At 45.8% G+C, this 21153-nt stretch overlaps 1 protein-coding gene and 2 long non-coding RNA genes across 3 annotated transcripts in view; 2 read left to right on the top strand and 1 right to left on the bottom strand.

Moving 5' to 3' along the window:
* LOC135367982 (caspase-3-like) overlaps nucleotides 1–19803 on the bottom strand; it is a 46251-nt gene extending 26448 nt beyond the window's left edge. The window contains exons 1-2 of the mRNA XM_064601067.1: nucleotides 19317–19803; nucleotides 8733–8772 (exon numbers count right to left, since the gene is read on the bottom strand). Coding sequence (XP_064457137.1) covers nucleotides 8733–8772; nucleotides 19317–19674 — 398 coding nt within the window. The 5' untranslated portion in view covers nucleotides 19675–19803. The remainder of the gene's footprint in view (nucleotides 1–8732; nucleotides 8773–19316) is intronic.
* Nucleotides 1–21153, top strand: part of LOC135368949 (uncharacterized) — a 109964-nt gene that overhangs the window by 58977 nt on the left and 29834 nt on the right. The window lies entirely within an intron of this gene.
* LOC135367981 (uncharacterized) lies at nucleotides 13810–16227 on the top strand. The gene is made up of 4 exons (XR_010414606.1): nucleotides 13810–14038; nucleotides 14116–14305; nucleotides 14820–14897; nucleotides 15005–16227. It is a non-coding gene; the product is annotated as an uncharacterized LOC135367981 (long non-coding RNA).

Genomic DNA, 21153 nt, shown 5'->3' with positions numbered 1-21153 from the left:
ATATGAACTTCACCTCATAGCACGCTCCTAGCAAACAACCAGCTCTAATAATATCTGCACTGATTTGTTGAAGACTGGAGGCGTACGCCTGTTTTGTCACAGTTATGAACATTTTCGAGCGCAACGGGAAGATAAGTTGATTATTCCAACATTACACAATTAATCAATTTCTTATTAAGTAAACAGCATAGATATACGGAAATAATGAGAAACAAGACGTTCAACAGCTAATAGAGAACCAAAACACATCACGTAAACAAGAGGTACACAAAGGATCAATAATTGAAAAAGAATCTATCGAAACGAGAAACATGCACGCACTTAACACTCAATAGCAACAACAACAACAACAATAAATGAAGAAGTGATGATGACATGGGATGTTTCCCCGTGGTAGCCACAGTTGGACGGACTAAAAATAATACGGAGAGGCTGAACTTGTCACCTAACAAGTTCTGCTACTCCGAGAAAAAGCTACGAAAAACAACACCACCAACAACAACAACAATAAATGAAGAAGTGATGATGACATGGGATGTTTCCCCGTGGTAGCCACAGGACACTACCCCATTTCACAGTGGTTAATATGAGAGGATGAATTATGGTGAGAATGAAGCAACGACAGGTCGGAGTTCTGTTTAGAGCTCTTCAAGGAGTCCAGTGGCCTGCATGAAAACAAAAAGGGAGCGAATAGCCCGGCACTGATGTTCAGGGGAGCTCCATGGGCCAAGTACTTTGGACAAGCTGAATGGTCTATGGTCGAGGAGTTCAAGTTGGCGTCGAAGTACCCGGCGTTCACACGTGTACCGCTCACAGTCCTCGATGATATGGGGGATCGTAGCTGGGGTGCGGCGAGCTAGGCACAGCGCCGTGTTACTGTAACCCAGCTTAGCACGGAACGCAGGGGTGAAGGCGACGTTGAGTCGTACACGCCGCAGGAGTGTCGTAAAGCTGCGAGGAAAGCCACCTGGCATCCTAAATGATAATGACGGGTCCACTGCATGGAGGAGCGACCATTGAGTGATGTCATGCAGCCATTGCTGGCGGGCCAAGGGTGACACCAACGCAGACAAGTAGGAGCGCCTATCCCCGTTGGAGAGGATAATGGGCAGGGCTCTGGAGATACGGTGGGCCGCAGCAGCCGCCAAATCTGCCTCTTCGTTGCCCTGAATGCCGGTGTGGCCGGAGACCCACTGTAGGGTCACCCGGTGTCCCTGTTCGCCTTGACCTTGAGAACCTTGAGCGCCGTCGGGATACTAACAACTACCGGGGCCAACGAGCCGCGGATGCCCATGGTTCCTACACATTGCAGGGCTGATTTTGAGTCGGTGTATATCACCCAGGAACGGGGAGGGTACTTTGAGACAGACTTTAGAGATAACAAGATGGCATACAGCTCCGCAGAGGTCGACGAAGTGCGATGTGACAGGCGGAACCCACATGATAGTGACTCCTCCGGTATGACAAAGGCAGCGGAGGAGCCATCCGACGTAGACGAACCATCTGTGAACACAGCCGTGCGGCCTCTGTAGTTTGTATCCATCATTTCCAAAGCAGACTGCTTGAGAACCGAAACTGGGATCTGGCTCTTTGGCCCCAGGAGGCCAGGGATGTGTGTCGAGAGGGATGGGCTCGGCAGTGTCCATGGTGCCACTGAAGGGGCGGTCGGGGCAACAGTGAAGCCAGGGATGTTTCCAGATGTTGCTGTAACACATAGCGAGAGTTTACTGTTCTTCCGCCTACGTAGCTTTTGAACCAGAGGATGACGCCGGTGGTGAGCGAGCAACCGTAGGTAGTGTCGGATGGTTTCTCTTCGGCGGAGGACATCGATGGGTATTTCCCCGGCGTCGGCGATCACCATCCGTGTCTCAGCGCTGCGCGGGACACCAAGGCACGTCCGCAGGCTGCGTGCCAGTGTACACCGAAGCTTGTGCTCAGACGTGGCTGATATACCGTGCAATACGGGCAAGCTGTATAGCAGGCAGCCGCGAACCAGAGTTTTGTGGAGCACAAGAAGATCCCGCTCAGTGCAGCCCCAGCGCACGCCGGCAAAGTGGCGAATCACATTCCCCCAGCGCTGAGCCTTTGAGATGATGAAGTCAATGTGTCTTCGCCACGACAGGTTGCGGTCCAGGATAACACCCAGGAACCTGTGAAACTTGACTTGTATGAGGGGGCAATCCCCAATCCGCAGTTGGAACCTCCGCATCTCTCTTCGAGTAAACGGAAGGACAGCGCTTTTTTCGGTGGAGATATCCATCCCCGCGTTCAAGAAGAAGTTGTTGATGGCATCCAGTGCTCTTTGCAACCGATGTTGAATTGCCGGCCGGGACTTTCCGACAGTCCAGATACACACATCGTCCGCATATACGGAGAGATTTACTCTCCTCGGTAGACATTCCTTGAGATCAACCATGACGATATTGAATAGTAACGGGCTTAGGACACTTCCTTGCGGGACACCCTGTGGAACAGCAGTCTTTTCTGTGTCACCCTCGCCTGTTCTGACAAAAATTTGCCTTTGGCTCAGGAAGTCGGAAAGCCATGCAAGCGCTTTCCCAGGCACTTGCGACCGAAGTAACGCATGCAGAACACCGGGGTGACTTACGGTGTCATACGCCCGCTTGACGTCCAGGAAGACAGCCATCACGATTTGCCTCCGGGCTTTCGCTTCCTCAACAATAGAGACCAAATCCATCACCGAATCCATTGAACTACGATGCCTACGGAAGCCTGACATTTCCTGGGGGAAAACACATCTCCTCTCAAGCCACCACTCGAGCCTGTGCAGCACCATGCGCTCCAGAACTTTGCCTAGGCAGCTGGTAAGGCTGACAGGCCGAAAAGACGCCAGGTCCAAGGGGTGTTTTCCAGGTTTCAGTATGGGAACTACTAGGGCCTCCTTCCACTGCATCCTGAATGATGGATCACACACGTTTTTGCGGAGGTCCTTCACTACGGACGTTCTGGACGTCTCCTTCTGCTCAAGAGATATCTATAGGAAGCTCCATTGGTACACGGACCTTGATGGCAGGGGAAGCGACCACGTGCCCATATACATCACGTATGATGGATATTCAACGAGAGCGGGATATAGAACGGCGACATTAACAGACTGGCGTTCGTTTCGTACAGCATGTGGAGATAGGGCCCACCCTTTGCTTTCTGTGGATCAGCTAGAGAATGTCATTGCCGATGCCCTTGCCTCGTCCTCTAAAACAGTCAACGTGTGTTCTGGTCACTTAGGGTTTAACCCTCGTGTGGAGCAACTACGTGCTGTCCGAAGGCGCGCTGAACGTATAGCTCGACGGACAGGAGATCTTTCTGATATACAGGAAGCAAGACGCGCGAGTAGGCTTGTCCAGAAAGAACTCCGAAACCTTGACCGTCAACGGTGGCAGCACTTCTGATGCTCCTTATCACCTTTTGAGAGCCCTGCTCGGATATGGAGAGTCGCAAGAAGTTTAAAGGAGAACCCTCCAGTTCGGAACCCACTTGGAGCTCTTGCGCTCCTAACATCTACGTCCGAGAAAGAGGTGGCCAGGGAATTCTGCCGTGTCATTACGAAGGGAGCCAATGTAACCAGCACCGAGGAGTACCTAACCCATACAGCCCATGTGACATCTATTCTCGAGCATGCCAACCCAGCAGCTGTCCCTGCCTTGGATATGGACTTCTCCGTGGCAGAACTTGCGTCAGCCATTTCAGCTGCATGCAAGAAGTCTTCTCCAGGCCCGGACGCCATTACATACACAGTGATTCGAAACCTTGACCCTACTTCCCTTCAGGCCCTGCTGAACATCTGCAATCACTCGTGGAGGCATGGACAGGTTCCTAGGCAGTGGAAAGTCGGCCAAGTGGTACCGTTGCTAAAACCAGGAAAACACCCATCCCAATTGGCATCATTTCGCCCGCTAACTCTGACCAGCTGCTTGGGGAAAGTTATGGAAAGAATGGTCTTGCGTAGAATTGAGTGGTGTCTCGAAAGCCGCGCCTTCTTCCCTCAAGAGCAAGCTGGGTTTCGACGGTAGACCCTGTCCTCGACTTGGTCACGTCGGTGGAAGAGGCACGACGAGGCAGGAAGATCTCGGCGGCGGTATTTCTTGATGTTAAGAGAGCATACGACACCGTTAGCCATCCATCAATCTTACATGCTCTATACAGCGCTGCGCTCTCACGTACAACGTTGCTTTGGATAGCCGATTTCCTCAGTCAACGAGGTATTTTCGTCCGGACAAGACGAGGCGACACAGAACAATTCCCCATCTCTCAGGGGGGTACCACAAGGAAGCGTCCTAAGTCCGCTCCTCTTTAATGCCGTTATGTCGGCATTGGAACCTGCATTCAGCGGAAAGTCAACTTGTCCCTGTATGCCGATGACATCTGTGTTTGGACTACAGGCACTTCCCGTCCAGCACTCCGTCAGCGTCTTCAGCATACGTTAGATGCCATTCGCCTCTACTTACTCCAGGCAGGAATGGAGATATCCGTAGAGAAAAGCGCGTTCTAGCCTTCACGCGCAAAGACATGCATAGATATCGCCTGTATATTGGTGGAAGCCCACTGGAGCAGGTGACACATCACAAGTTCCTAGGCGTGACTCTATCATGGAATTTGTCGTGGAAGCGCCACATAGACGTCATTGAACAGAAAGTCCAACGCTGGGTCAACGTGATTCGTCACTTCGCAGGTATGAGATGGGGGCGAGACGAGAAGGATCTCCTCATGCTGCACAATGCCCTGGTTCGTGGCTCAGTGATGTACAGCCTTTCCCGTCCTACACGGACTTCCTCAGACACTGATTCAAAGGATTCGAGCCATGCTTGCGCGCAGCCTTCGGGTATGTCTTGGGGTCCCACGAGGCGCTGAAACCCGTCTAGTAGTGGCTGAGGCCAGGGACATCCCCATTGAGGTTCTCCGTACTCGGGAAACTGCACGCCACTATCTGCGTCTACGTGCCCATCATAACCGTCACACTCTGATTCGCAAGCTTCACGCTAGACGGAACGCGACGGTTCATGCTGCTGTGACATCATTCAGACCTCATATCCCCAAATTCATAGTCGACCAGACGGCACCCAAAGTGCCTCCATGGACGTTGCCATCGCCGTCTGTCACTGTCTCCATCCCCGGTCTCAAGAACAACAAAAAGAACTATCCTGATTTTATTCTTAGGCAACTTACCCTTGACTTCGTCGAGGCTCAATACCGCAACAGTACCGCTGTATACACGGATGGATCGTCGACCAGGGACACTTCATCTTCAGCCTTTGCCATTCCATCACAGTCTGTTACACGTGGGTGTCGTCTATCTCACCGTACCTCATCGACATCCGCTGAACTTTATGCTATCTTGTTATTTTTGACATATGCGGAAGACTGTGAACTGCGGCACTGGGTAATTTACACAGACTCCAAAGCAGCTCTCCTGTGCATTAAAAACATGGGCATCCGCGGTTCCCTTGCCTCAGTGGTGATAGACATCCTGTGCGCCCTGAAGTCCCTACAAGATCGCTCCCACTACGTTGCCTTTCAGTGGGTTCCAGGGCATTGCGGAATAACTGGGAACCACGAGGCCGACGCTGCCGCTGCCGCTGCACACCAACAACGACCTTCTATGCCCATTATACTCTCGAGAGGAGACAGAAGATCCCTCCTCAGGCATTTGTCCGATTCCTGGTCTACCCTACAGTGGCAACACGACATTCCAACTATGTCCTCTTTGGGGAATGCAGACCCAACGCTGTCATACCGACTGCCTGCAAAGCTTCCTCGTCCTCTGAAGTCACTCATCCACAGGCTACGTCTGAATGTGGCCTTCACTCCGTCCTATCGATACCAGCTAGGCTGTGAGGCTAGCCCTATGTGCAACGAGTGTGGCGTACTTGCCAACGTTGAGCACATACTCCTCCGCTGCCGGACCTATGTCAACGAGAGGCGTACACTGCAGTCGCAGCTTGCCACCCTTGGCTGCCGCCCCTTCAACTTGTCGACCATCCTCGGCCCTTGGGACACCGCGGCCGACTCCAGGGCGGCCTTACGTCACGTGGTTGACTTCTTTGAGGCGACAGGCCTAAAGGACTCACTATGACCCTAGCAGCGCCCTCGGACACTCCTACCACCACGATCACGTCCAGCATCGTCATCGCCACTTCGATCATTCCCGTCATCTCTCATCGTCATCACTGATCATTGTCACCACTCATATTAGACCCCTAGCTATGGGGTAGCGTTCCACTCCTAGAGTGGAAAACCTCCCCACTTCATCATCACAATATATATGTTGTTGTTGTTGCTTCTGAAATGAGTAAGCAAGAAGCAAAGAGCAACAGTGAATAGGCTAGAATATTAAAAAACAGGCATTTGACTCTACGTGGCTGGTTTTAATGTGCACAGGCTGCATACGTATTAATATGTGTCTGTTATTTCACACAAGGCTAATATAAATCTTTATCTAGACAAAAGAAAAATGACAAGCCTTAAATATGTGACTTCCAGGTAGACACAGAGCATGTCCATGAGATGATAGCTTCATTAGTTCATGTGAATATGAAATAGTGATACATTACAATTCATGAAATGATTCATGCATGACCTTCCTTTTGTCGTTTCATTTTTATAAAAGTAGTGCACGAATTAACATTCGTGCACTGCTACACGATTTCTCACTTCACTTCACAACAGAACCGTAATCTTAACATGTCACCTCTTAGACCAGGACTCTCTGGGCAGTAACATCCTATTAGCGATGTTGTTGATGTTTTTCTTTTTTGGAATCCTTCGTGTAGCCACATAACATGACTGGAATGAAAAAGATAGCTACACATAACAATGTATTTAAATGTCTTCCTCTTGAGATGTTTATTCTAATCTGACATGCCTTTGGACACAGTATGGTGCACGAAGGCACATAAGCACAATATTGGTAGATGTTCGCTGTAAGCGACTCAAGGAGATCAATTCAAGCAAGCAAGCAAGGAGCAAGTACGCCGACTGGTGCTTCTATTTTTGAACAAATATGACGACACAATTTAACAAATGAAATATGGCTCACAATGACAAATGCTGCTGTACGGCGATGCATTATCGATATCTTAACATCTTAATCTCGAATAAATTTCTTGTTCCTAAACGCGCAACGAATTACAAACGGCGCAAATCTACTAACACATACCGAGCTACATCTATTGCAAGCACTTCGGCTGTTTTTTATTCAGTCAGATTACTCGTATGAGAATGCGACTATGTGTGGATAGCAAACTGCTAAGCCAGACCCCCCCCCCTCCCCCCTCCCGGTCTAGGAAACCATAACTCACCAGAATGCTTGGTTGATTTGGCCTTGGTCAACGATGCGGACGATTCATTCAACTAAATTTCCACCGGAACAACGCGCGCAGCTCGAACGACAACGACGGAAAATAACGAGCCCGCTAAAGCCCGCTAATTTGCACATTATATGACCAAAAATAGAAAAACACACCGTAAACCGCAACTGCTCGCTCGCACAAGGAACGAGATGCCAAACGTTGCTGGACGCCATTCGACGTGGGAGTAACAAGAAACAACAACAACAACAACGAAAAACAAGATATCAAAACACGGAAGGAAGCGTATTGATCCCCTCTCCTTCTATGGCATGCAAGACGTGATTAGCGCTGAGATGAACATATATGTCCAGAGTTGTACGTAACGGGTAATTGCGTTACTAGTAATCAACTACTTTTCTGATAATCTCTAACGTAATCGATTACTTCTCTGGCAAAGTAATTTTTTTGAGGAATTCAATTACAATTTTCGGTAGTCAATTACCAAGTAATCGATTGCTTTCAGACTATAGAATCCACATTATTCGGGAAAACAAACCCCAACTGTTCTCGGCAAATTCCAAGACAGACGTGGTTTTCTTTTTTTGTCTTTTTTTTTTTTTTTTTTTTGATTACGCTAAACGCATCCCTTCTTCGCCGCATGCGACTGAACGTTGCACCGAGGCATCACCATTTCTTCGTGTGTGTGTGTGTGTGTCCTCGGATTTCTGAAATCTGGAAGTTGCCCTCATCATTGGGTTCCATGCCAAGGAAATATGGGTTCGAGGTCTGCACTGCCTAGAGTCACTAAATAAGCTACGCTAAATGAAGCGTAGCTTATTTAGTGACTCTAGCACTGCCAGCCTTTGTAAATTTCAAGTTCTTCGCCGCGAGACAACTATATGATCCTGCATGAGCCGGTCGCCAGAGTGGTCGCTCTGAGGAATACTTTTGCCCACATGAGGGATATTTACGCCGGATTCTCAGCAAACAGTGCACCATCTATAGGCATTCCCAGGATTTTTTTTCATTGTGTGCACTACAAACAGATCATCTTCCTCCTTTCCCTTGAAGACGTCTCATCGGACAGGTGACATGGAGGTACGTCTCTTGTATACATCCCATGCCAAATTTTTCTACAAATCTTCAGAAAAAAAAAAGTGATTTCGGTTGGAATACTGTGCTATGGCCATTGGCTTCCGAATTCACCAAGAAAAACGTTAACTTCTGTTGGCTAATTTTCGAGTTCAATTAGCAAAATTAGCTTAATTAATATGTGACGCGAATGCAAAAGGCCTGAATTTGTGGCAAAAGTATGTCTGTGTGTATTCCAAGTAGTTTCATAATTTTCTGAAGTTAAACCTATTTTTAGAAATTTAATGACACTTTCTCACCGGACACCCTGTTGAATAGAATAGAATAACTTACGATATGCCAGCCGCCGTCCGTGCGTCTGCGTGTTGTAGTGCTAAGTTAGAGGAAACAAGCAAGACGTATATTCAAAAACAGCATGCTACAGATACAGACATGATAATCATTACATGTTTCATCAGTAATGGTAGATATAGTATTTGTATAAGATAGTAGTGCCAACAAACAGGTCAAGCAGAGCGCAGGAAATTGGATGAGCGTCTCCTCCAAGTCTTCTCTATGCACTCTTTTTCAATGAATGTGGACTTACCAACTCTGAAGAGGAGCCTTTTTTTAGCATAGCATTCATTAACATTTCGTTGTTGTTGTTGTTCTTGTTGTTGTCTTTTTAGTATTGAAGAGGTGTTAAGCTTCTGTTATCATTCACCAGAATCCAACCTTTGTCGAGTATAAGCACGGAGTGGTATGTTGTTCAAGATGTCTCTACCCTGCGTCACACTGCAACTTCGCAAGTTATGCCAAAGGGGCATATAGCATTTTCACCGAAGCGGTAACCGCATACGATTTCTCGGTGCGAAACCGGCCAACTTTCTCACCGAACGCTCTCCCCCCCCCCCCCCCAGACCCCCCTATCTGTCACACCCAAACTGACCCAACCTCAAAAGAGGTGAAATAACCCAACCCAACGACCCTACACCTTTTGCAAGAGGCAACCGCCGTGTCCGTTAGGCTTAGCATTGCCGTGTTTCTCCTGCGCTATAGAAGAAGTAAGGCATAAAAACAAACACCCTGTATAGCAGGATCGCTTAATAGTTTTACTGCGTTCTTGCCGTGTCACGTTGCCGTGTTACGCCCGGTCGCTGCGGTTTCGGCTCATTTGCGTATCGAAATTCGGGGATGGAGATTTTAACTCACGTGCGTGTTTCAGGATTTGTTAAACGTTTCAACCTCTCATTATGCTCGCTTTTGTCCGAACTCCCTCCCCAATTTAAAGAGGTAATTAATTAACTTTAATCGTCTTGTAGTTTAGGTAACTAGTCTTCTCGTAGTTGTAAGGCACAAAAATAAACGCCTCGTACAGCTAGGTGGCTTTAGAGGGGATGCGAGTGAGGCGGCATCTCCGATTCACGATTTTTTCGCTCGTAGATGGCGCCACACGAACATACGGGTCTCAGCCTGGAGGAAGCTGTAACCATTGCCCTTAGTACAAATAACTCACTCCTCCGCAGGATTGTGTAGTCCCAAAACCACGTGTGACCTCCTTGACTATTGAGATGCAGGGATCTCACGCCATGTTTGGGTTGCCAAGGTCAACTCAGCTACAAAGAAAGAAGGAGGTTCCGACGAAAGCCAATTCTTCCCTTTTGTCCCTTTGTGGACTGCATCTGGTGACTTCTTGATGTTATGCTATCTTAGCTTGTCTGACTTTCTGGGCGCAGCGCGGAGTCCAAATGTTATATTTTGTTGGCCCTCGCTTATTTATATTCACCTGCTGATTTTTCTTTGGCGCCGAGTTCTCACACTAGAACATTTTGCGGACGCATTTTGTATTTAACTGGGATAAACTGATGTTCTGAGGCTGGAACAACATAGAAGGGACAGATACAAACAAAGCCTCAAATTGCCTAAGAAATCAACGATGAAAGATTAAAGTCACTGAAAAGGTTAGCCATCGTTGATTTCTTAGGCAATTTGAGGCTTTGTTTGTATCTGTCCCTTCTATGTTGTTCCAGCCTCAGAACATCAGTTTATCTCTTGTTCAACAGGTGCCGCTTGCGTCGATTTCCGTCGTATGAATGTGTGTATGAGTGAGCAAACATGTAAGAGTGAAAGGAGGGTAAGTGAGAGTGAGTGGCTGGTTTGTCGTCCCTTCAGATGACGCACCCCGAAAGCCGCTGGAGAGGCGTGTTAGCTTAGCTCAATTGGTAGAGCCCTGGACCGGCAATCCAGAAGATGTGGGTTCGATCCCTACAGCTGGGCTAACCTTTTCAGTGACTTTCATCTTTCATCGTATTTAACTGACTATTCTGATTTAGTGTATTTACCTTGCGTCTGTGTGCAAGTGAATCTAAATTTATTTGTCGCTACAAACATTAGCCGAATAAGTCCTCCGAAACCTAGACAAGATAAGCCGTGGAGCAGACCTTTGCATTTTGTCTTCTGTATTTGTTTTTTTTTTTTTTTTTCTCGGACAGCGTGGATGTGCAGAGATCCAAGACTGCAGATGCATACTCTAGATGAGGGGAACTAATGTTTTGATTGTAGATGGGTAGAAATCCAGCGAACCGGTAGAGATGTAGGAAGGGAGTTGCCTGAGGACAGAAGCCGCCGATATTTCGAACAGAGACTGTTGAAGAAGAACAGTCTCTGTTCGAAATATCGGCGGCTTCTGTCCTGAGGCCACTCCCTTCCTAATGTTTTCATTGATTGATTTGTAAAAGAAAAAAATGGAGATGTTAGTCCCGAGCCACTCGGAACTAATGCTTTATATGCTGTTAATTTAATATGTTTTGTTGTACCATGGCAAAATTTCCTTCTTATAGTTTCCACAGACGAGCGGCTTTCGCACACATATGGATATCCGATTTCAGAACTTTCCCTTTAAATTTTCCTCCAGCAATGAGAAGGGTGCCCAGAAGAAGCACAGACTGTCGGCTGCTCCCAACGTCAGGCCATATTCTTCAATATGTGTAATTCGTCGGATTGTACCCACTTTTCTGTTCAGCTGTGTTGTTCGTAAATGTCGTCCCCTGAGGAAAATTCACTTTTGGTACGCGTGGACTGGTTGACTTCGGACGTTGACTTTTTACCATATAGGACGGTGTGAATGTTTGGATTTTTGAGCACCGAAGCGAGTAATCGTATATCCTATTCCATTTCCTAATCAAATATGGAATTCAATGTTCGAATTCCACATCGAATTGATGCTTCTACTAAACTGAATATATTTGAAGAGACCCGGCACATGGAGAACACACGCACACAAAAAAAGAGTAAGCGCTATACTTACGCATATATGTACCGTACATGTTTGTATTCCAATACACGTTGTATATGTATCCAATTACGGTTATTCAACGAGTCGCTTAATTTATTCGTATACAATTCCACTTTAAAATGACTATTCAGTATTCACACATAGCATTTCTTTGCCTAGGTAGTTGCTGTGCGTCAGTTTTGGTGAATTTACTTATTGTGTCTTGCAACAATGCGGCCTGTACAGTCATGGGGCTCCCGAGATGTGATACCGCTAGACATATTGAAATATATTTTTGTCCGTCAATTTTGTTGCTTTCGCCCCGCATTTTATTTTCCTCTTTACATATCACCGTGCACGTCCATCTGCACACTTCTAAAAAAGAACTTGACATGCTCCTGGTCAATCCGAATGACGTCTTCTCTCCTGATTTGTTGAAACTGGACGGCGTACTACTTTTTGTGACACTTCACATTTGTGCTAATTAGCAGAGAAAATGTTTTCGTGTTAGCGCTGCGAAGCAACTATTGCTGTACGCGATGTACAGGCGTGGACAGAGGACAGCAGGAGGGAGGGTGACAGGGAGTTAGTATGCGTCCTGGGCGACTTCAGGGCTAAGTGAGCCGACATTCATCAGGAAAGTCCGACGGAAAACCCAGGGAAAACCTCAGAGAGCACACCTGGTGACAGGATTCGAACCTGTGTCACGTTGTATCAACGAACGTGAAATTGATTGCGGTGTATTCCCTACGAGAAATCGCAAGTGAAAGTAGGTCGAGCTTTCAAAGTAAAAACCCTTAGTAGGTGGTTAGGAATTTTAGTATTTATTTTGAGCCGGAGGACATGAAGACCTGCAATATTGCAACCGGGGATTTCGCAAAAATTCCACGCGTACCAAGAGTGGATGTTTCTCGAGGAGACATTTTTTTCCGGGGGACATATTTTCCAGGGGACATTTCTTCCGGGAACATTTTTTCCGGGGACATTTCTTCCGGGGAAATTTTTTCCGGGAACTTTTTTTCCGGTTCCCTTACGACATACATGTATCCTTCGAAACCTAGACAAGATATCAGAAGGTCGAAACTTAAAAGGCCGAAAAATTAAAACATCGAACAATCAGAAGGCTCAAAATTCAGAAAACCGAACTATCAGCAGGCCGGAAAGCCAGAAAACCGAATTACCGTAAGGTCGAAAAGTAAGGAAGCCAAACTACGGAAATTGTTGTTCCAACTGCGATAAAAAATGAGCTCTACAAAGTAAGTAGGATAGAATTGTTGAGAATTAATACAGAGAATAAATCGTTTCATCAAACTTCCCTTTAGATAACGTACACTCTTAATCTAGTTCCCTCTAACGTTACTCTGATACGCACCTAACTTGTGAAATACAAGTTATTTGTGCTCGATGTAAAGGTTACAGCCCATTCAAAGGTTACATGCGGACGTGCGCTGCCCCCTTACAGGTTACATTGCGAGAGAAACAGTGGCGTTACCCCTAAGGACGGCGTTACGGTTTTGGAGAAGTTACCAGCGTTACTTATAAAAGCGAAGTGGTCCGCAGTTTCGCGAAAGTCGGCAGGTGGAGGTTGCACGTCAAGTGGCAGTTGGCAACAGCGTGTATCAGGAAAAAGCGGGAGGAGCGTTTCGCTTGCTGTGTGGTACAGGTCCCGACAAAAGTTTACGGAACACGCGAGCGGTGTATTTTCTCCTCGGTACGACACCCTAGCGGCAAGCGGAAGCTGGCAAAATCAGACCAGTTCACTGCCTCAGAGGGGTGGACGACTGCGCTCTTAGCGACACATAGCGGTAGTTTCGGTATGATTACTGTTGTGTGTGTCCGCGAAGTGAGCTGGGTTTAACTGTTGTGCTCGTCAACAGCTTGTGACTCAACGTCATCAATCAATCAATTATCAATGTCAGCGTCAATTGTTTATCAGCTCGTCACGCGTCGTCCATAATAAAGCAACTGTTCACAAGATACCTTTCTTTCTCTTGTCTACATATCACGGCTTTCCATTAAAAGCAGTACACCGTAAAGTGTTGCCACTATGATTCATCCTTGTTATCACGATGATAGCGGCGAGCTCCCTGTCTCAACAATCGTTGAATCACATGTTGTTGGCGAGCACAATAGTAGAATCCAACTCACTTTGCGGGCACATACAACAATAATCATACCGAAACTACCGCTGTGTGTCGCTAACAGCGCAGCCGTCCACCCCTCCGAGGCAGTGAATTGGTCTGATTTCGCAAGTTCCGCTTGCCGCTAGGGTGTCGTACCGAGGAGAATATACACGGCTCGCGTGTTCCGTAAACTTTTGTCGGGACCTGTACCTCGCCGCTTCGACATCCGTTGCATTGGAAACAACGGAATTCAAAGTCGCACAGTAAGTAACCTTCTGCATTTGCTATTACATTCCTGCGTAGTTCACTCTCATGTTAGTGCAATGTTGCATGGGCGAAGCTCGCAGGTGGATATATGATGTGACGGACGCACACAGACATTCGAGGTTTCACACAGGGACGTTGCACGGACGCCGGCTGTGACCGTGATGCATTTATTGGAGAAATGGATGAAAATGGACATGCACTGGAAGTAGCATGCTGTTATTGTCACCATGCACGAGCCAAGCATGCAGCACTGAGTGAAACAGGTTAGTAACACGAGGAACGCGCTTTATGCATGCGTTGAGCAAGTGATTGCGTTGCGTGAAACTTCTTGATGCTTTCGCTTTTAGTGATCCCAAAGACGCATCATACTTGCGACTGCTTCGTCCTCGCCCTGAATTAGACATTCGTTCTTTTCCTTCACTATTGTTTAAGTCGATTCCTAACCAGTTATTTTAACGGTCGCTTATGGTCTTTTTTTTTTCTTCTGTCATTGCACTGAAATGTCGGTTATCATCACTTGGTTGCCTGTGACTACATGATAGAATCCCGAAAAGGAGGATAAGCAAGCTGCGCGTTTCCACGTCAGACTTGTGTAACCGTTATCATTTGGCTCTTCGCAGGTTGTTTTGAACTTGAGACGTCATGAGCAGAGCATTTTTAACGTTACAGTTGCATTCGGCGCAATAGCACAGAAAGTGGTAGGGCTAAAAGCACCCGATATATTATGGCCTTGCAATTTGTGCAGAATATTGCAGTAAAAAAGATTGTTCTTCGCAGGTAACCCATAGCGCAGCTCCACTGGTTCCAAATTTGATGGACACAGCCATGAGTTACCTGGGTGTATTGTGGCAGAGGGTAAGTGAATAGTGTGGGTAATGGTTCCTGCACTCGTAAACTGTGGGGATACGTGTAAAAATGAAATAATCAGCGCGCCCCCTTTTGACGTTGCGGTTTATATTTAGGTATCTTGTGGCACAGAAGTACATACGAACAGTCCAGCAGAAATACAGCAGCAGCCCAATCCCAGTCTATAACTCTGCAGAGGCTCAGAGAGATAGCAGCAAACCAGGTCCTTCCCACAACTCTCCGCAAGCTCGGGATTCGTCGCAAACCCAGCCAGCCAGCCATGTACGAACCTATATTTGCCAACATTGTAGATTGTCGACTAGGTATTTCCAGTGCTTTTGTGACCACGTTGTTCAGTGTGTTGGGTGTGGCTTTCTCCCTTCTTGTGATACTTGTGGAACAACGTTTGAAACCATCTAAAGATACATACATCATTTGAATTTTTGTATTTAGTTAAGCACACGAGTACAGGATGACATAACATAACAGGATGAGCCAGCCAACACAATGTATAGGTGAGCTACTTGAGCAGATGGAAAGAACAGATCAAAGTTCGAAGAATAATCTGAAGAAGAAAAAAAGGCTATTTATGCCATAGCCCAGAGGGCCACCACATGTGCTCCAAGGTGGTTGTCGATTGCGTTGTAAGCAGCATAGAGGAATTGTTTCAGGAAATGGGTGTGCAGATTGACACCACTTTGGTAAAATCAGATCAGGTTCGGAAGTTGCATTATGAGGAACCCCTGATTTTTTGTAACGTACCTTAAGTGCAAAATGCGTTGGGGTTCTTTATCTCATTAAACTTTCATTTAGATAATTTTTCTACACGTCATGTGAAGATGACTACGAATTATCTATTTTGCTAAAGTCAAAAAGTGACTTGTCAACTCAGTTCCGTTATATGTACATTCAGTGCAAGGTGTTCTGCAGTTTAGTAATACTCATATTTCATATATGCCTTTTCTCTGCATGATCCTTCGGAGATATTTTGCTCCACTGAAGAAGAGACTTGTGAACTCGATTTTGACTTTCAGTGCAAAGTGTATTGCATCTTGAACTTTTAATATTACTCCTATTTAATATGTTACAATTCATTCTTTGAATGGTCTTTCCATGTGTCATATGAATATGATAAAGAATTTTACAGTATATTTTTCGAGTATTTTGCGTAGAATACTATGTAATATGAACCGTTGATAATAAAGTAACGCTGTGTTTGCAAAGGAAAGCTTCATATTTTCGTTTAGCATTTCCTGCGTTTTATTGGGCAAGGTGTCCTTGAGAACGTGTCACAACCTTTTAGTTAATGAAATACTTTACATAGCGGCATGCAGTGAACGATATTTAGTTCCGTGAGGTTTTTGGAAACTCGTGACATGCGTTTAATTTGTTTTCAGTGGTTCCATTCTTACTCGTTTTTTTTTTTTTTTTTTTGCAACTGAGCTCCACAATTTTTTTTTTGTATTGTGATTTTTTTTATTTTTCCAAAAAGAAGCGCGTGTCGAGCTTACTCTACTTCAGGTACAGGCAAATCGGCATCCGCGAGCGCATAGTTATGATTACCCAATACTGTTAGGACATATTTCTCTGTGGTGTGCTTCTTTTATTAGGAGTTCGTGCAATGTTCCCAGGGACTCCTCACCCCGCCTTCCTGTGTAGATGGCTTCACTGAATAACTTTAAGATAAAGGTTACAAACCTAGCAACGCAGTGGGTGGGTATAGGTTATACTTTAACCTCTGTGTAAGAGTTACATGGGCAGCAACGTGGAAAGTGACTACAGGTTATGCTTTAACCTGTGTTCAAGGGTTATTCAGAGTATAGGTAACATAGTTACCTCTAGAAATAGAGGTAAAAAGTTTGCAAGTTTTTTACTTCTATTTATGGGTTACGGACTTGAGAGTGTACTTTCGATCACTTAGGCAGAAAACAAAAAGTAAAAGTAGAGATGACTGTGTTATTGCAAGTGTTTATTGTACACGACGACAATCACGTTCGGGTTGCCAAATATATAGAGCGACACCAGCTCCTCTAAAATTCATTGAGTGGGTAGTACAAGTCATTCACTGGCAATCACCCACCAGGCACTTTCTTTTTGTAAACATGTCCCCAAGAGTCTAGGCAGCTAAGACGCTCAGACTTGCAAATGCAGGTTGCAGTACATCAGTGCAAATAGTGTTCCGTGAATTTTGGAAGCAAGCCTTTTTTTTTCAGAACTTGCCATTTTTTGAGTCAATATACCCAATAACCACCCTTCTTTTGGGTGTAATATGTGACACCCAGCCCGAGAACTGGGGAGACTGAACTATCAAAAGCCAGAGGGCCACCAAGAAAGGAAAAATATATATTCGAAAAGTTACATCTGCTACATCAGGTAGATCCACAGCGCTGTGCTCAGGACAGGTATTGGGAATTAATGTGCTAAATGCTTTTTATGCATTTAAAATAACTTTGTATGACTTTGTCCAGCGCATGCCACTTTTTGGCTGCATCCCTCGTGTACTGGGGTTGATCTTACAGCTGTGAATAGAGAAAGAGCTTCTTTTGAAAAAGTTCTGTTAAAAAGTGAATTTCTACGTGGAGTCTATTTCAACGTTTTATTCATAAATTATTTATTTCGCAGACATCCTCTTGGAATTCCTTATTTTTCGGCCTTTCCATAATCCAGTCTTTGACTGTTTGATATTACCTCATTAAAAAAAGAAAAAAAAACTGTCTTCTGTCAACACATCGGGAGAGCGAATGATAACACCGGAAGCCTATCAAAAGGCCGAAAATCATAACGCCGAACTATCATAAGGCCGAGAGTCAAAAGGTCGTAAAGTCAGAACGCCGAACTATCATAAGGCCGAAAGCCACAAGGCCGAAAAATCATAACGCGAAGTGTCAGAAGGCCGAAAGCCAAAAGGCCGAAAATAATAAGGCCGAGCAGTGAGAAGGCCGAAAGTCAAAAGGCCGAAAATCAGAACACTGAACCAAACACCGAAATAAAACGGCCAAAGAAACAGAAGACCTAGTGTAAGCATCCCTGTGAATGACCACTGAAAGGGAACTGCTCTTTTCATTAAAAAAAGCAATAAACTATAACCTCGTATTGCCAACCTAATCTAGGAATAATCTAAAACATGTTTACTACAAAAAGAAAGTGTGTGGTAGGTGAATGCCAGTGAATGACTTGTATCCCCCACTGAATGAATTGTAGAGGAGATGGTGTTTCTCTACATTTGGTAACCCGAACCTGATTGCCACCGTGTACAAACACACAATGACACAGTGGTTCATATCTCTACTTTTCCTTTTTGTTTTCCCCTGAGTTATCAAAAGTACTTTATTAATGCGATGTTCATTGAAACGATTTATTTGCTGTATTAATTCCCAACAAGTTTATTCTATTTAATCTGTAATTTTTTTAATCGCAGTTGGAATACCAGTTCTCGTATCCTGGGTTCCTCATTTGTCGGCGTTTCGATAATTCGGCCTTGTGATTTTTCGGTGTTTTGATTTTTCGGCCTTCTGGATTTCGGCCTTATGATTGTTCGATGTTTTGATTTTTCGGCCTTTTGAGTTTCGGTCTTTTGATAATTCGGCCTTGTGAGTTTCGGCCTTATGATTGCCACCCGATAACACCACTCGGTCTCACTGTGCCCTCACCTCCACTAACCCTACCGTTCTTTCTACGTGCATGCGATGCGAGACGAATATTGTGTGGCTGTGTAGCAAAGCTTTCCTGGTCTATGCCGCCTATTCTCCCTATTCTCACTCAAGGCCTTCCCATTATTTTGCGACGACCTACTCAACGTGGATCTCTTCAGACAGGTTTCACGACCTCAATTTCGCGCTTCCGCTGCCGGGGAAACCGCTTCTGGGATAGGGTGCCAGAACAGTGACTGCATTCCGCGGAACGATATGAAGTTCTCTTCAATCGCAATGTGGCGCCAATGTGTGGCGCAATGTGGCGCATTGGCGCCAATGTGGCGCCAATGGTGACCAGCAATGTGGCGCTACTGTACGATGGCAAGACGGGGCAGTTCACGGAGCCGTACATACCTTAAGTTTTTTCAATATTGTGAACAACTGGAGGCATGGACAGGCATGACATGGACACGTAAATATTCAAGAAAGAATTCCGCGTAAATGCTACTGATTACATTTCACATATGTGCTACAGTAAACGAGCTACGAACTTCCAAAAGCGAGAGACCGAACTTATAAATTTTTTGCAGCTTTCGTAAGGTTTTTAAAAACTTCTGAAAAAAAAAATTGCAAATGTCTCCAATGCGAATTTTTTGAAATTCTAAAATCTATCGAACAAGGCCATTTTGGTCCAAATCGGTTCAGTATTAGCTGCAAAAGATCGCATTGTTTCGCCCATAGAGAATACATGGGGCCGCCGGAGGTCGTATCCCCTCTTAATAACGTGACACTCTACCTTGATCTTGCGATGCCTCCTGTTGTACTTGTGACGGTTCAGATGTCGCCGGAATACCTTGACTCATTTCTCTTCCACGGTGTGATTCAGCCTCCAATTCAATGGCCTTCTTGTAAAATGTGTCTATACCACAGCCCTTCATATCGTCAAGTCGACCGGCGATCCGTTCGTCACGGAGTCCATTAATGAAAGTGGAACATATAGCTTCATCGGGAATGTTCCCGTGCGATGATGCAAGCGACATTAGCGCGTTGTAGAACTCCGAAATGCTCTCTCCTTCACGCTGTTTCCGATTATGAAAATCATGGCGTATTTTGAGCTTCACCTTTGCGTCTGGCATCTGTCCTGCGGTGGCCATGGTGCTGTCCTATCCTCGTCGCCACGTTGTTGTGTACGCCACTGCACACAAGACTGTGTTGGCGAGAGACCTCCCTGCTTGGCAGAATTGCGACACAAACAGTAACAACACTCAAGAGGGAACTTGGGCACCGTTCTACCTGTGTAAAGCGCAAGATAAGTGCGTCGTTTTCCAACTCAAGTGGATGGTCAATCACAATGTTGTTCACTTGAGTTTCCGTCCCATCGAAATGGTTTTTGCGTGCCTCCGCGGCAACTTAACCATAGCCATACGCCCTTCAAGTTCTTCTTTTCCACGAATAATTATAATTAATTGTCACTCTGTTTAATTTTTCATGTTTTCTGGTTTTTAATTTTTTTTTTTTTTTTTTCGGTAGGTGAAGATTCCAGCTAAGACATGCATCCACTGTCGCGTTTCTTGATCCTTCATGGACCACGCTGATCAAAGTCACTTCTCTTCCCCGTGCAGCAAACGTTGATGCTGACCCTACACACCAGCTGCATTCTTTCACCCGTACCTTATTATCTTTTTTTTTAAAGAGGTTAAGTACCTTACTCTTCAAGTGCACACAAGGTCTGTTTTAACATTACTGCGAGCATTGCTTTTAAGTAGCATTTCATTGGTCTTACAGAACAGAACAACTTGGAACAGTATAGTAACTCGTTTTGAATAGTATCGTCCATCTCTAGGTCGCTCAACGCCCAACGAATATTTAAGTGCGTTCCGCTGTTGTAAGGAACATATACTTTAGGGTAGAGCCCTGCGGATGGAAGCGGATATTCGCGGATAGCCGCAAGGTACTTGCGGATTCGGATGAAAATTTAGCACTATCTGCGGTGTGCGGATCGGATGCGGATGGCTCGAGGTCAGATGCGGTTTGGATGCGGCTGCGAATGCAGTAGATCGGTAGCGGATAAACGGATATACCGCGTGCTGTAATCTCTCCATATCGCGTTTGTTGAAAGGCTTGTTCAAAGGTCTTTGCTTGTCGTCGTGAGTCCTTCCGTGACAGCATGGACGCATCCGAAATTATACCAACATGCTTCCTGCGGTCTTTACGAGTCCTTCGAAACGTGCAGATTTTGCGGATCGGATGCGGATGTAAACTGTTGTGTATGCTGCGGATCGGATGCGGATGCGGGTCGGATGCCGATGCAAAAAACCTCATCTGCGCAGGGCTCTACTTTAGGGTCCCCTACTCAACTTGCGTCTTAGGGTCGGAATACTCTGCAAGGTGAATGGCGCAGGTTTTTGATACCAAGTATTTATGCCATCTACCAGCCGGTTGGCCAGCCATATTTGCAGTTACTTGAGGGCGATATCGCGTAGAAGTAAGGCAGAGTCACCTCATCTTACCTGGGTTAATATATGTAAACAACCTTATCAAAGCGTTCTACTTTTTTTTTCTTTTTTTGCCACGAACTCGTATGTGAGCGCCTATACTGCGACGCAATGCTATGATGGAGACATTGGATAGTT

The sequence above is a fragment of the Ornithodoros turicata genome, chromosome 9 (assembly GCF_037126465.1).
Source record: "Ornithodoros turicata isolate Travis chromosome 9, ASM3712646v1, whole genome shotgun sequence".
Taxonomy (NCBI): Eukaryota; Metazoa; Arthropoda; class Arachnida; order Ixodida; family Argasidae; genus Ornithodoros; species Ornithodoros turicata.
This window is presented reverse-complemented; position numbering and strand designations above follow the sequence as displayed.